Source organism: Somniosus microcephalus, chromosome 15 (assembly GCF_052327205.1).
Source record: "Somniosus microcephalus isolate GS21.2 chromosome 15, FLI_Smic_1.0, whole genome shotgun sequence".
Lineage (NCBI taxonomy): Eukaryota > Metazoa > Chordata > Chondrichthyes > Squaliformes > Somniosidae > Somniosus > Somniosus microcephalus.
In genome coordinates, this window is record NC_141001.1 from 25,421,309 (window position 1) to 25,435,795 (window position 14,487).

Below are 14,487 nucleotides of genomic sequence, written 5' to 3' on the forward strand. Positions count from 1 at the left end.
AACCCCCTCGCAATAAAGGCCAACATGCCATTTGCCTTCCTTATTGCTTGCTGTACCTGCATGCCAGCTTTCTGTGTTTCTTGCACGAGGACACCCAAATCTCTCTGAACACCAACATTTGAAAGTTTCTCACCATTTAAAAAGTATTGTTTTTCTATTCTTCCTACCAAAGTGAATAACCTCACATTTCCCTACATTATACTCCATCTGCCAACTTACTGCCCACTCACTTAGTCTATCTATATCCCTTTGCAGACTCTTTGTGTTCTCCTCACAGCTTACTGTCCCACCTAGCTTTGTATCATCAGCAAACTTGGATACATTACACTCGGTCCCTTCATCTAGGTCATTAATATAGATTGTAAATAGCTGAGGCCCCAACACTGATCCTTGCGGCACCCCACTAGTTACAGCCTGCCAACCTGAAAAAGACCCGTTTATCCCTACTCTTGGTTTTCTGTCCGTTAACCAATCCTCTATCCATGCTATGATATTACCCCCTGTGGTAAACCACGTTCACTATCGTATCACTGTTAGTAGTTAGCACTGTTCACCACTGTTCGTTATAACTGTATCACTGACCACTATTGTATCACGGTACGAGGTCGCCTCTTGCCACACTGCTATACCTGGGATGACCACTGCCGACTCCGCCTTGGCTCCACCCACCAGGCCAGGTATAAAGGTGAGCGACTGGCTGGTATTCCTCCTGCTTGGATCGGATCACCCACGAGAGTGGGCTCTGTTATTTAGTCAATAAAAACCTTTAGTCACCTTCGTAACTCTTCGCCTTTTATTGGAGGAATTGATAGGTATATCAATTTTATTGACTAAATTTAACGATGTCCGACAACGAGTCACAACCGGCGGAGGAGCCACCAGCGCAGCTCCCAGGAGCACAGCCACACCAGCCAGCTTGGCTGCGAGCCCTCAGACCGCCGTACCTGGACCTGAACCCACGAGCAGCAAACTCAGCCGCAGACTTTAAACACTGGCTGGTCTGCTTCGAATCATACCTGAGAGAATCCAGCATCCCTCAGGCATCCAAACTAAGTGTCCTGCAGGCACAACTGAGCCCGAGAGTATACACTCTCATCGAGGACATGACTACCTACGAGACCGCCATCAACCTGCTGAAACAGAAGTACCGGACCCCGGTAAACTACATGTACGCTAGGCACCTCCTAAGATCACGGCCGCAACAGCCAGGAGAATCAGTAGCCGAATTCTCACAGGCGCTATATGCACTCGCCAGGAACTGTGACTTTAAATCGGTGTCGGCAGCCGAAAATACTGAAGATAATATCCGCGACGCATTCCTGAAAGGCCTACGGTCCGAGTACTCACGGCAAAGACTGCTGGAAGCTAAAGACCTCAGCATGGAAAAAGCTGAAGCCCTCGCTATCTCCCTGGAAGTGGCCCACCAAGATCAGGAAGCATTCACCAGGTACTGCTCGCGACCCTGGGACTCGGGCCCGACCCCTACCACAGCACCCTTCCCAGCGCCGCCCCCGGGACCTACCTCTGCGTCGGCGTCCCGGACCCGACCGGCCCCGCCACCCCCGGCACCGGCCCCGACATCGGGCATCCGCGATCGGGCCGCCGGCTGTTTTTTTTGTGGCCAGGAGAAGCACCCGAGGTCGCGCTGCCCAGCCAAGAACTCCATATGCAAAACCTGCCTGAAGAAAGGCCACTTCTCCAAGGCCTGCAGGAGCGGATCCTCAGAGGCCAGCAGTGCCGCATGCGAACTATGGGGGCGGCCATCTTCGTTTAGGGCAACTGAGGCCAGCATCCCCACACATGAGTCATGGGGCGGCCATCTTTGTTTAGGGCAACTGAGGCCAGCATCCCCACACATGAGTCATGGGGGCGGCCATCTTTGATTAAGGCAACCGACCCCAATAGTGCCTCATGGGGCCCTACCTCGTGGGAGACGCCATTTTACTCACCACGCCCGACCGCCTCGCCCGCAGATGACAACGACTCGCTCAGCTACACACTAGCTTCCGTCACCCTGGACCAAGCCCGCCCGCACCATCTGTCCAAGTCAATGATGGACATCAAAGTGAACGGCCACGCCACGACCTGCCTGTTCGACAGCGGAAGCACGGAGAGCTTCATCCACCCAGACACGGTGAGCCACTACTCCCTCTCTGTCCTACCAACGCGCAGCCGAATCTCGATGGCATCGAGGTCCCATGCCACGGACATCAGCGGCTACTGTGTCGTGACCCTGTCGGTTAAGGGCACGGAGTATAAAAACTTTAAACTCCTCGTCCTCCCCCATCTCTGCGCTGCCGTCCTACTAGGGCTGGACTTCCAATCCCACCTCCAAAGCGTAACCCTAGCATACGGTGGACCCCTCCCCCCACTCACAGTCAACAACCAGCAAACGTTAAACCGCCCACCGCGTAACACCTGCAGCCTCTCCACCCTCAAGGTCCCGCCACCCTCTCTGTTTGCTAACCTTACCCCTGACTGCAAACCCGTCGCTACCAAGAGCAGGCGGTATAGCGCCGGGGACAGAGCCTTCATTAGCTCTGAGGTGCGGCGCCTCCTGAAAGAGGGCATTATCGAGGGGAGCAGCAGCCCCTGGCGTGCCCAGGTCGTAGTCGTAAAGACCGGCGATAAAAACCGCCTGGTCATCGACTACAGCCAGACCATAAACAGATATACCCAGCTGGACGCATAACCCCTCCCCCGCATATCTGACATGGTCAATCAGATTGCACAGTATAAAGTATTCTCGACCATCGACATGAAGTCGGCCTACCACCAACTCCCTATCCACCCTGAGGACCGCCAGTATACCGCCTTCGAGGCGAATGGGCGCCTATACCACTTCCTTAGGGTCCCCTTCGGTGTCACTAATGGGGTCTCGGTCTTCCAAAGGGAGATGGACCAGATGGTTGACCAGAACGAACTGCAGGCTACATTCCCCTACCTAGATAACGTCACTATCTGCGGCCGCGACCGGCAGGAACATGACGCGAATCTGGAGAAATTCCTCCGTACGGCCCAACGGCTGAACCTCACCTACAATAAGGAGAAATGCGTGTTTAACACCACGCGCCTTGCCATCCTCGGCTGCGTAGTGGAGAACGGAATCATCGGCCCCGACCCAGAAAGAATGCGCCCCTTCATGGAGCTACCCCTCCCCCACTGCCCTAAAGCACTTAGGAGAACCCTGGGGCTTTTCGCCTACTATGCCCAATGGGTACCCAATTACGCGGACAAAGCCAGACCCCTCCTGAAAGCCACTTCCTTCCCCCTCACGGAGGAGGCGTGCGCGGCCTTCTCCCTCATTAAGGGAGACATAGCCAAGGCCACGATGCACGCAGTGGACGAGTCCATCCCCTTTCAGGTGGAGAGCGACGCATCCGACTTCGCCTTAGCCGCCACCCTAAACCAGGAGGGGAGGCCAGTGGCCTTCTTCTCAAGGACCCTACAGGGCCCCGAGATCCGACATTCGTCGGTCGAGAAAGAGGCCCAGGCGATCGTGGAGGCAGTACAGCGCTGGAGGCACTACCTGGCAGGCAAACGATTTACCCTCCTCACCGACCAGCGTTCGGTGGCTTTCATGTTTAATAACAAGCTGAAGGGCAAAATCAAGAATGACAAGATTTTGAGATGGAGAATCGAGCTCTCCACCTACGATTATGAGATCTTGTACCGGCCAGGCAAGCTGAACGAATCCCCTGATGCCCTTTCACGAATGACATGCGCCAGCGCGCATATCGATAGGCTTCAGACCCTCCACGACCAGCTCTGCCACCCCGGAGTCACCAGACTCTACCATTTCATTAAGGCCCGCAACCTGACCTACTCCATCGAGGAGGTCAGGACCATGACCAGGAACTGCCAGACCTGTGCGGAGTGCAAACCGCACTTCTATAGGCCGGACCGAGCAAGCCTGATCAAGGCCACCCGCCCCTTCGAGCGCCTGAGCATCGACTTTAAGGGGCCCCTCCCGTCCTCTGACCGTAATGTGTACTTCCTCAACATCGTTGATGAGTACTCCCGTTTCCCCTTTGCCTTCCCCTGCCCCGACATGACCAGTAGCATGGTCATTAAGTGCCTGAATGCCCTCTTCGCCTTGTTCGGGTTCCCGAACTATATACACAGCGACCGGGGCTCCTCCTTCATGAGCGAGGAACTCCGGCAATTCCTCCTAGAGAGAGGTATTGCAGCAAGCAGGACCACCAGATACAACCCCAGAGGTAACGGTCAGGTGGAAAGAGAGAACGCGACGGTATGGAAGGCCGTCCTCTTAGCCTTAAAGTCTAAGGGCCTCCCAACCTCCCGCTGGCAAGAAGTCCTCCCGACAGCGCTGCACTCCATCCGGTCATTACTTTGCACGGCCACTAACACCACCCCCCATGAACGAATGTTCGTTTTCCCCAGGAAGTCGACTACGGGAACCACTCTACCAACCTGGCTGACCGCCCCGGGGCCGGTCTGGCTGCGGAAACACGTGAGGACCCATAAAACGGACCCCCTGGTCGAGAGGGTGAACCTCCTGCACGCCAACCCCCAGTACGCCTACGTGGCGTACCCAGACGGGCGGGAGGACACTGTCTCCCTACGAGACCTCGCACCCTCAGCCGATCCGGAAACACCGCCACCACCCCCCCCAACCTCAGTCCAGGTAGACGGCATGCCGGAACCCCACGAGCCCTCGCCGACCACGCAAACACCAGCATCAACACCGGATAAGGCACCAGCACCGGATAAGGCAACACCACCGCTGCGGCGATCGGAGAGGCTTACGAAGCCTCCGGACAGACTGACCTACCAGAATTGGTAGTACACTTCACCCCGCCGGACTTAATTCTAAACAAGGGGTGAATGTGGTAAACCACGTTCACTATCGTATCACTGTTAGTAGTTAGCACTGTTCACCACTGTTCGTTATAACTGTATCACTGACCACTATTGTATCACGGTACGAGGTCGCCTCTTGCCACACTGCTATACCTGGGATGACCACTGCCGACTCCGCCTTGGCTCCACCCACCAGGCCAGGTATAAAGGTGAGCGACTGGCTGGTATTCCTCCTGCTTGGATCGGATCACCCACGAGAGTGGGCTCTGTTATTTAGTCAATAAAAACCTTTAGTCACCTTCGTAACTCTTCGCCTTTTATTGGAGGAATTGATAGGTATATCACCCCCCAACCCCATGAGCCCTAATCTTGTGTAATAATCTATTTATGTGGCACCTTATTGAATGCCTTTTGGAAATCCAAATATACTACATCCACTGGTTCCCCTTTATCTACCCTGCTAGTTACATCCTCAAAAAACTCTAATAAATGTGTCAAACACGATTTCCCTTTCATAAAACCATGTTGACTCTGCCTAATCATGTTATGATTTTCTAAGTGCCCTGATACCACTTCCTGAACAATGGATTCCAGCATTTTCCTGACGACAGATGTCAGGCTAACTGGCCTGTAGTTCCCTGTTTTTTCTCTCCCTCCTTTCTTGAATAGCGGTGTTACATTTGCGACCTTCCAATCCGCTGGGACCATTCCAGAATCTAGGGAATTTTGGAAGATCAAAACCAATGCATCCACTATCTCTTCAGCCCCTTTTTTAGAACCCTAGGATGTAGGCTGTCAGGTGCAGGGGATTTGTCAGCTTTTAGTCCCATTAGTTTCTCTAGTACTTTTTCTTTACTTATATTAATTACGTTAAGTTCTTCACCCTCATTAGACCCTTGGTTCCCCACCATTTTTGGTATGCTTCTTGTGTCTTTTACTGTGAAGACAGATACCAAATATTTGTTTAATGTTTCTGCCATTTCCTTATTCCCCATAATAATTTCTCCTGTCTCAGCCTCTTAAGGAACCAACATTTACTTTTGCTACTCATTTCCTTTTTACATACTTGTAGAAACTCTTGGGGCTGGATTTTCATTGAGGAGTCGGGTTGGAGGCGGGACTACAACTTTCGGGGTTGTAGTCCCGCCTCCATCGAGATGTGGCCAATCCACGCAATTTTAACTTGATTGACCTTGTTGAGCCTGCCCAGCAGGCCAATTAAGGGTCATCCAGCAACAGGTGACGTCACAGACTGAAATTTCATCTGTAAAGATATTTTGACAGATGAAATATCAGTGTTTCACAGCTGTTCGAAGCTGTCAAACACTGACAGTCTTACTTCTAACCTGAGTCCTTCACCACAGACTCAAGTTAGAAATCTCTTCTGCACAGAAAGCTGCAGGCTGTCACTTTTGAAGTTCGCAGCCATTCTGCTTTCTGTGCCGGTGAGATGACGGACTCCCGGGACCCAAAGGAAGGAAGGCTGTAAAGGTAAGAAAAGATAATTTACACTTCTTTAATCACTTTAGACACACCAAACACACTTATCTTTGCACTCATGCACACATCACTCACCTGAACACCGACATCTCGACCCCTCCAAGTCCTTCAACCTAACAGCCCGCCTTCTCTAACTTGGCGTGGTTTGGAGCTGTCGGGAATCCCACACTTCAACCTTCAAAATAGGGATTAGGCTAAAAACTGCCTGTTAGCTACCTGTGAACAGGCAGTTAATTGGCACTAATCCCTTCCCGCCTCGGGTAGGCGGGTCCCAGTGCGGGGCGGGTACCCGCCTCCTTTGAAACTGGCATGGAGGCGGGTTGGGGGCGGGATGGTATCGGGACCCCCAATTTCAGGATTTTAACCCCCTGCACGCCTCCAATCCCGACTCCACGGCACAATGAAAATCCTGCCCTTAATATCTGCTTTTATATTTCTTGCTAGTTTTCTCTCATTCTATTTTTTCCCTTTTTATCAATTTTTTGGTCAACCTTTGCTCGTTTCTGAAACTCTCCCAATCCTCAGGCTTACTATTATTCTTTGCAACATTATAAGCTTCTTCTTTCAATCTAATGCTATCCTTAACTTCTTTAGTTAGCCACGGTTGGATCACTTTTCCCGTGGAGATTTTGTTTCTCAATGGAATGTATTTTTGTTGAGAATTATGAAATATTTCTTTAAATACTAGCCACTGCTTATCTACCACCATACCTTTTAATCTATTTTTCCAATCTATATTAGCCAACTCGCCCCTCATACCTATGTAATTGGCTATGGGAGTACCTTCACTACCCGGGCTGCAGCAGTTCAAGGCAGCAGCTTACTACCACCTTCTCAAGGGCAATTAGGGATGGGCAATAAATGCTGGCCTTTCCAGCGCTGCCCACAACCCAGGAACGATTAAAAAAAAAAATTTACTCCTAGGCTTCATTTGCACATCCCCAGTCAGTGCATCATTCTAAACAGCCGATAAATGGTAGCTGACTGGCATGTAGAAACGCAACGTTGGGCGGCAGGAGGCCACTGTTGGGAGCTGCAGGAATGGTACCTGGCATTCAGGTAAGTTGCAGGGAGAGTTTTCTGGAGGGCCTCATGATCGGTGGCAAGCCAAGGGCAGGGGAGGCCTAAACTTCCTTTGTGAGGCCTGGAGAAGCACTGCCCTGGAATCGGATTGGATGCTCACTTCAGATGAATACTGACAGTTTAATGTCAAAAAAGTACCTCTTCCCATTAGATTGATCAAACAACTGCTGCCTTGCTTAGGTCCATGCTTAAAATAGTAGTCAGGCCCCGATGATGTCATCAAACCTCGATCTGCATATTTGAAGAAAGACCCCACAGATATCCAGCAGGTATCTATATTTCCTGCTCAAAAGAGATTAAAATCGTAGGTTGTGGGAAGAGCGATTTCTGTTGGGTGGACAGGATTAAAATCGCCCCATTGTGTTCAGTTTTGGACATCTCTGGAAGGATATACTGACCGTGGAGAAAGCCCACCAATGATTCAACAAGGTGATACCTGGGATGAAGGGAATGAGCTGTATGTGAAACTGGGTAAACCTGTGTTATATTCTCTGAAAATGAAGAGTTTAACACTCAATCTGACTAATGTAATTAAAATGATGGGAATAGAAACTAGACAAGGCTCTTCTCTCTAGTAGGGGAATCCAAAACAAGGGGACATAATCTTAGAAATCAGGCTAAATTGATTAAAAATGTAATAGAAACTATTTCACACAAAGGGCTGCAAAAATGGGTAATGCACTGATCTAGATGGTCATAGAATCAATTAAGGTGTTTAAAAGCGAGATGAATACTTACTTGGAAAATAAGAGTATAAGGAATATGATGGGCCGAATGGCCTCCTTCTGTGCTGTAACCATTCTATGATTCTATGAAGAAAGTGCAATGAATTAAAATTAAAAAAATAAAACTGCCATGGCTAACAAAATGGCAGGACAGACCCTATGGGCTAAATGACCTACCCCTGTTTCTATGTGTTAGAACATTTTTTTAAATCCCAAATGTGGCAGCCTGATTCTCAGGGCTGGCAGCTCTGGGCTTGAAGTCTGTTACCAACTTGCTATTAGTCTTAGAAGAACCCATTTCAACCTGATTTGAAATCATCAGCATTAGACTTGTTACTGCTTTTATTAAATGTAAAGATTACACAGGCAGTTTTAATTAGACAGGAAATACAGTCTGAATATTCAGAAAAACTACACACTGTTTTTCCTTGAACAGAACCTAATATAAAATGAGGAATAAAATCAATCTCTAAAAGTGTAACAGAATTGCCGGGGGGCGGGGGGGGGGCGGGGGGGAAGGATACTTGAGGACTCGGTCTATCACCGTTAGATGTTTTAGTCAAATCACATGATCACCTCTGCATACGAGTCCAACAATAAATTGAATAAATCGTGAACAAGGAATAAAAACAATTCCTCAAGATTTTCAGCATTAATTGTATCTAACTTCCTTTATCAGCAGAACATTAGCACTATTCATTTCAACTAGTGTATAGCTTTAAAATATCTCAATAAAGATATTTACATGATGCCATCAATGAAAATAGCTTTGATCCACATTAGTTGATTATATCCTTCAGTTTCTATATAGCAAGGATTTTCTGATTAATTTTAAATGTCTCATTATTGCTTATTTTTTTCTCAACATCCTTCGCTCTCAGATATCTAAGCTCTCAGATTAGTCCTAAACCAGGCAACAATTAAAAAAAAAATCAGCTGATGACTACATTTAGTTGTGTAAGACATCTGGGACTAAATCTTTCACAGGACCTTTTTCTTTATGTAGGGATTTTAGAACACTGTAAATAGCAGACTAGCTACTTAGGAGCTGTTCTTCCTAGGCATTAAAAACATGCATCATTTGGTGCGGGCCCAGGAAGGTCTCAAGTTTGATTCCCAGTCTGTGCTGACTTAGCTGATCTCAGACAGAGCAGCAGCAGGGTCCTACAGTTCCCTTGGGCTGAGGAATGGGGGAGGGGGGGAAAACAGATGAGGAAAATAGGTTTTTACTCAGTGAGTTATGATGATCTGGAAGGGTGGTGGAAGCAGATTCAATAGTAACTTTCAAAAGAGAACTGGATATGTATTTGAAAGGGAAAAAATTGCAGGGCTATGGGGAAAGAGCAGCGGAGCGGGACTAGTTGAATAGCTCTTTCAATGCCATGTTTTTCTGTGCTGCAAGATTCTATGATTGCGCAGCCAGCAGCAACACCAAAGTAAGTTTGCTGGATTCACTAAATTCAGTGGTCAGGCAGACCCATTTTTTTACTTCTAGCCCAATATAAGAGCAGCTTCAGGAAATCGAGCTGTGGATAACTATGAATCCCAATATCTCCTTGGTAAATATACTCAGGAAACCCTGAAGTTAATTCACCACAATATCTGCCACTACAGAGCCAGAGTGTTGCAAAGTACTCCATAGGTAATTCTGAGCTTACTTTGGACCAACCACATCTACAGTGAAGTACTAATGTGGTGAGATCAATAAACTCCCAGTCTCAATTGGCCCAACCCAAGGAGCTGCCAAGCAGAGGTGAAGCCATGGGAAATGGGATGATCTGGCATAATCATCAACCCAGCTCACAGCCAGTAAGAGAACAACATCCGCAGGAGCCCAGGAGCACGTTGCATCTAACTGTGAATTTACACTGCAATTACCAGTCTGAAAGCAATAGCTGCCATTCAGGTAGTACTGTGTTTACATGGCTTGGCTCCTGCATGCTTGCAATTGTCCTGTCCAACAAAGAGCTCTGCCTGGATAAATGGATGCACAGTGCTCTCTCTCAACAGTTAAAAATGTACATGTTGCAAGTGTGCAGGGGAAAATCCCTGCTCATTAAATATTTAACTTAAGGTCAGCTAGGTTTAAAAAGTGGGGCTGGGGCTGCAAAGTACTCAAGCACTTTGTAAAACATTGACTCTGTACTGGATTTACATTCCATGTAGTGTCAAACTCAAGTGGTGTAAATCTCCCTTCTCCAGAGTCTTAATCTTCTTTGCTCTGGAATCAGGTTGGATGCTGACTCCAGGTGAATACTGACAGTTTAATGTCAGTGTGAAGTGGACATCACTTTGTATCAACAATAAATGTGCATTATAAATGCACCCTTAATCAAGGAGTAATCCCTTGCACCTGGAGGAAGCCATGCTCAAAGGGTAGCGCTGAATCCCTGAATGCAATTCCTTCATGTGGGAAGCTGAATGTATCCTGTAATGTGCTGTGAAGGAAGGGGATGAGGAGGTAAGTGAATGAGGCCCAGATGGAAACAAAAGTACAAATGGCATTTTCTTACTCTGTCATTTAAAAAAATTCAAACAAAAACTTGATTTTAATAAAAAATTATTGCAGCTATTTACCTTTCAACTGAAACTAATACAGGTTAGAGCCAAACATTGGTGCATGGAGGTAATTGCTCTTAAGCTCCTTGTTTTTCAATCAAACAACCTACAGCAAATAAGAATATTAAAATGTAGTAGGTAACTGATAAGTGCTTTAACAGAAAAATCTGATTTTAAATATATTTTACTAAGGAACCTTCAGGCAACAACTCAGTCTAACTTTATGTCATGTAATTGCTTCTCTCTAGTGACTGTTAAAAGTCAAACGTAAACAAGTTGGCTGCATTCCCAACCCAGTCTTGGCAGAAGTAAGTCCATAGGGCCCAGCAGTGCAATGCATCAGTGTACCTATGCAATCATCAGCAGAGTGGAAGGGACAGGATTTGCACCCATGATTCCCTCACAAGTATTCTTACCAAGGGGGAGGTCAGGATGAAGGAAGAAGTGCTTCACCATATGGAGGAAATTTTTAAAGAAAGTTAGCAAACTTTTGCTCTTATCAACCTCCTAGTGGTAATCCTAGAGGTCTGGGAGCTGAGGAAGCTAATGGCACAGGGGCATAAAAGTAGGAAAGGAAAACAAATGGTGAGGGGAAATAAAGAAATAAGTTCGCAAAACTGAAAGGCTACTTAATTTGTCATTAAAAATACACCTGCAAATACAATGAAATGGGTTCTGTTGAAGGAAACACAATATGAAAAAAATGCTACATCATGCTTAAAAAATCTATATTAACCAAACAAAAAAAAGAGAAATCATATATGTAGCCCAGTAGTAAATATACAGTAATTTGTCTTCAGCACCTTGAGTGACACCATCACCAGTCATATTGCATAAGACAATGTATGTCATTCCTGTGGCTTATGTCCCCAGGTGAATGGCAACATCCAAGTGTTTGACAGCAAGTCCTTTTTGAGGTGGTCATTGTCTCCTTGTGTTCCTTTGGACAACTGTGATCGATGATGCCAACTGTGTCAACGGTGACCAAAAAGTGATTTGATGCTTCCAAGAGTTTCTTCTATATTTGATTTTTTTGTTACCTTTTCCGCATAGTTCTAATCTTTATACACCATGGCTGAGTTCATACATATCACATGAAACTTAAAACGGCAAATCTAGAAAGATAGCTAACTCCAGGCAGCCTTATTCCTGTACCCGATCAGATTGTTGCATGTACGGTAGCCTTAGCTTAGTTATATCTGTGCATTTATGCTACCCTTTTCTCCTCCAATTAACCTTTTCCCACATATATCCCAGTGTGACCACAGTAATCATTTTGTTTTTTTTTAAAAACTGTAATGCTAATAGCCCCAGTTCTTATCAGATCTGGGTAAAAACTACTGTTTAAATATTGTAGCTAAATCATTGTAACTTAAGAGTATAGAAACTCAGTTCATTGCATTTGGTAGCCCATCAATAATTTGGGCAGTCCATGGCAAGCAACTTTGAGCAAGCACATTCAGCAACTTTAACTATAGTAACAATCTCCACATGGCTACAAAAATAGACATGCATTTAAAAATATACAAACCATGTTGAGACTGGGGCTTCATTATGCTAATAAAAGACATCTGCTTTGATCTCCATTTGTAGACATCAGAAAAGATGTTCACTATCACAATGAAGAATTCATTCTGATTCTGATTAAACAACAGGTTGCTCAAATATTTGAACTTTATAAACCAAATATTTTAATAGCGGGAGGATTCCTGGCTGCCGTAAATTTCTATCCCTGGTAACTTATTAAATTTGAGACAATTTAAGCAATTTATTTTCTTGACAGCAGCTTAGATCATAGCTAAGCTTACTACCTATGCTAGGAACCAAAAGAGGCATTTTGAAAATATACACTATGTGAGTTGGGGTATGTCATGGAGATGGATCTTACCTGCTAACAAAGCCATCTTCAATCATAGTACTTTCCCTTCTGTGCTTTGAACCTATCAAACCTATAGTGATTGAAATGGAGCTCAATCTTAACACAATTAATCCTTTGAGGATATACTAACATTTCCACAACATTTTTCAACGGCATATTATATATAAAAGAACCTCGGGATACAATCAGTTAAAAAGAACTAGACATTTCTCTAATTCTCGTCAAGGATACTGTGCATTATAGACTGCCAAAAATTAATGTTTTGCAGGGCTATACAACAGAAATTTAATCACTAATCCTCACTGTGATATTCAATGTATATATAAATTGTGGCTCTTTCTCTAATATATTAAATGCCCTGGCATTTTGTACCGTTCTCAGGTATAGTCTTACTGCATTCTAAAATCTGCATTCAGCAATCAATTCTTGAAGAGCTAAATTCAATGATTTTATGTGCTTTGAGCAAATTGCTCAGAAAAATGAGCAGGTAGAACAGCACTGTTTTCCTATCACCTTTGTACTTGAGTTGCGAATTTGAATCTTGCCCGGACTGATAGGATTAAGTTGCCTGATCTTTAATGCATGTTTTTAAATAGCAGTCATAATAATTTGATGCAAATGTGTTAAGTGGTTGTACAATAATATCGCACAGCATAATATCCAGGTTTACATGGCGTTCTAAGAGATTTCAGCTCTAATAACCGTCCTGCAGGAGTTGGTGGCTACAAGTTAAAGGTACCAGTAATGCCTGTTCAGTGTTTAAACTGGCTATAAACTGTTATGGTCACCTGGAAACATAAGCTTCATGTCCCTTGGTAAGTTTTACAATAAGGACCCCTGGAAATAGCAGCCTTTCATATTTAACTGGTAAGGGTCACTGGCCACTGCTAATGGCACCTGGAGGCAGAAATCTCACTTCTACTGGTAAAGTTAATTTAATGAGAAAATATCACATTAATAAAATATCTTTTTTTTTGTTCTACTAAAATTTCTATTTAGAACTCTCAAAAATCATATCTGCTCTACAACTGATGTCTCATTCACAGAGTAGAAGACTTTAAAAAAATGTTAAGTTTAAATGCTATAATGTGAATTTGTTGACCTAATAACAATGATATTGACTGATTTGTGCAGTACTGTATTCCGAGTAAAAACTTGAAACACCACAGGCATAAAGCATGAGTGGGAACTGTCAAACAAAATGCAGTGTAATTTTTGGGGCATCTATACTTGTCAAAGTATGTAATAAAAGTGCTTTACAGCCAGTGACAGCATCTGGCACTCTAGGTAAGGTATGATCCTCAACAAATGCTATGAAAGATAACAAGTTTAAATACTACTCTCACAATACATCATATTGCTGTGTGACTTTACCATTCTCAAAATGACTATCCTTATTCTCTTGCGGATTGAAATAATCAAAATAGTCTCAATATCATCTAATTTTAGCACAGTTTTTAAGAACAGACTGTGATCCAGTGGTAAGTGTTGAGACTGCCCAAATTTATCAGATGTAAGAATAGTTTCTATCAGCAGTTCTTCTGTATAAGCACACACATTGAGTTTTACAGTCTAGCCTAGCTTACCAAACAGAAGTGAGCATGCTCAGCTGATGCAGTGCCTGATGTGTGTGCTTCCTTCCACAGCAATAACGGAATGAAACAAGGCAATATACCCCCTTGATACATTTGTTCTTTCCCTGGTGTTTCTTTTTTTAAAGACATGCTCACTAGACATGAAAGCGTGACCATCTATTATCAATAATTGTCATCTATAAAAATAATGTAAATACATATACTTTTAAAATCCCTTGGGCTATGCATTTTACATCTCTTACAACCCCACAAATAACTAATTCCATCCCTTCCCTCTCCCCTTCAATGATTAATTGTTAATGCTTATTTATTGTTTATGTAA

General features: G+C 45.1%; 1 protein-coding gene across 4 annotated transcripts in view; it reads right to left on the bottom strand.

Annotated features, from left to right (window-relative positions):
- Positions 1-8,460: 8,460 nt before the first annotated feature.
- The window catches only part of prdm11 (PR domain containing 11), a 72,904-nt gene continuing 66,877 nt past the window's right edge, over positions 8,461-14,487 (bottom strand). For 3 of the 4 annotated variants that reach the window (XM_086007568.1, XM_086007566.1, XM_086007564.1), the window contains one exon: positions 8,461-12,640. In XM_086007568.1, the coding sequence (XP_085863694.1) occupies positions 12,598-12,640 (43 nt within the window). In that variant the 3' untranslated portion in view covers positions 8,461-12,597. The remainder of the gene's footprint in view (positions 12,641-14,487) is intronic. The other variant, XM_086007565.1, reaches the window with a different exon arrangement.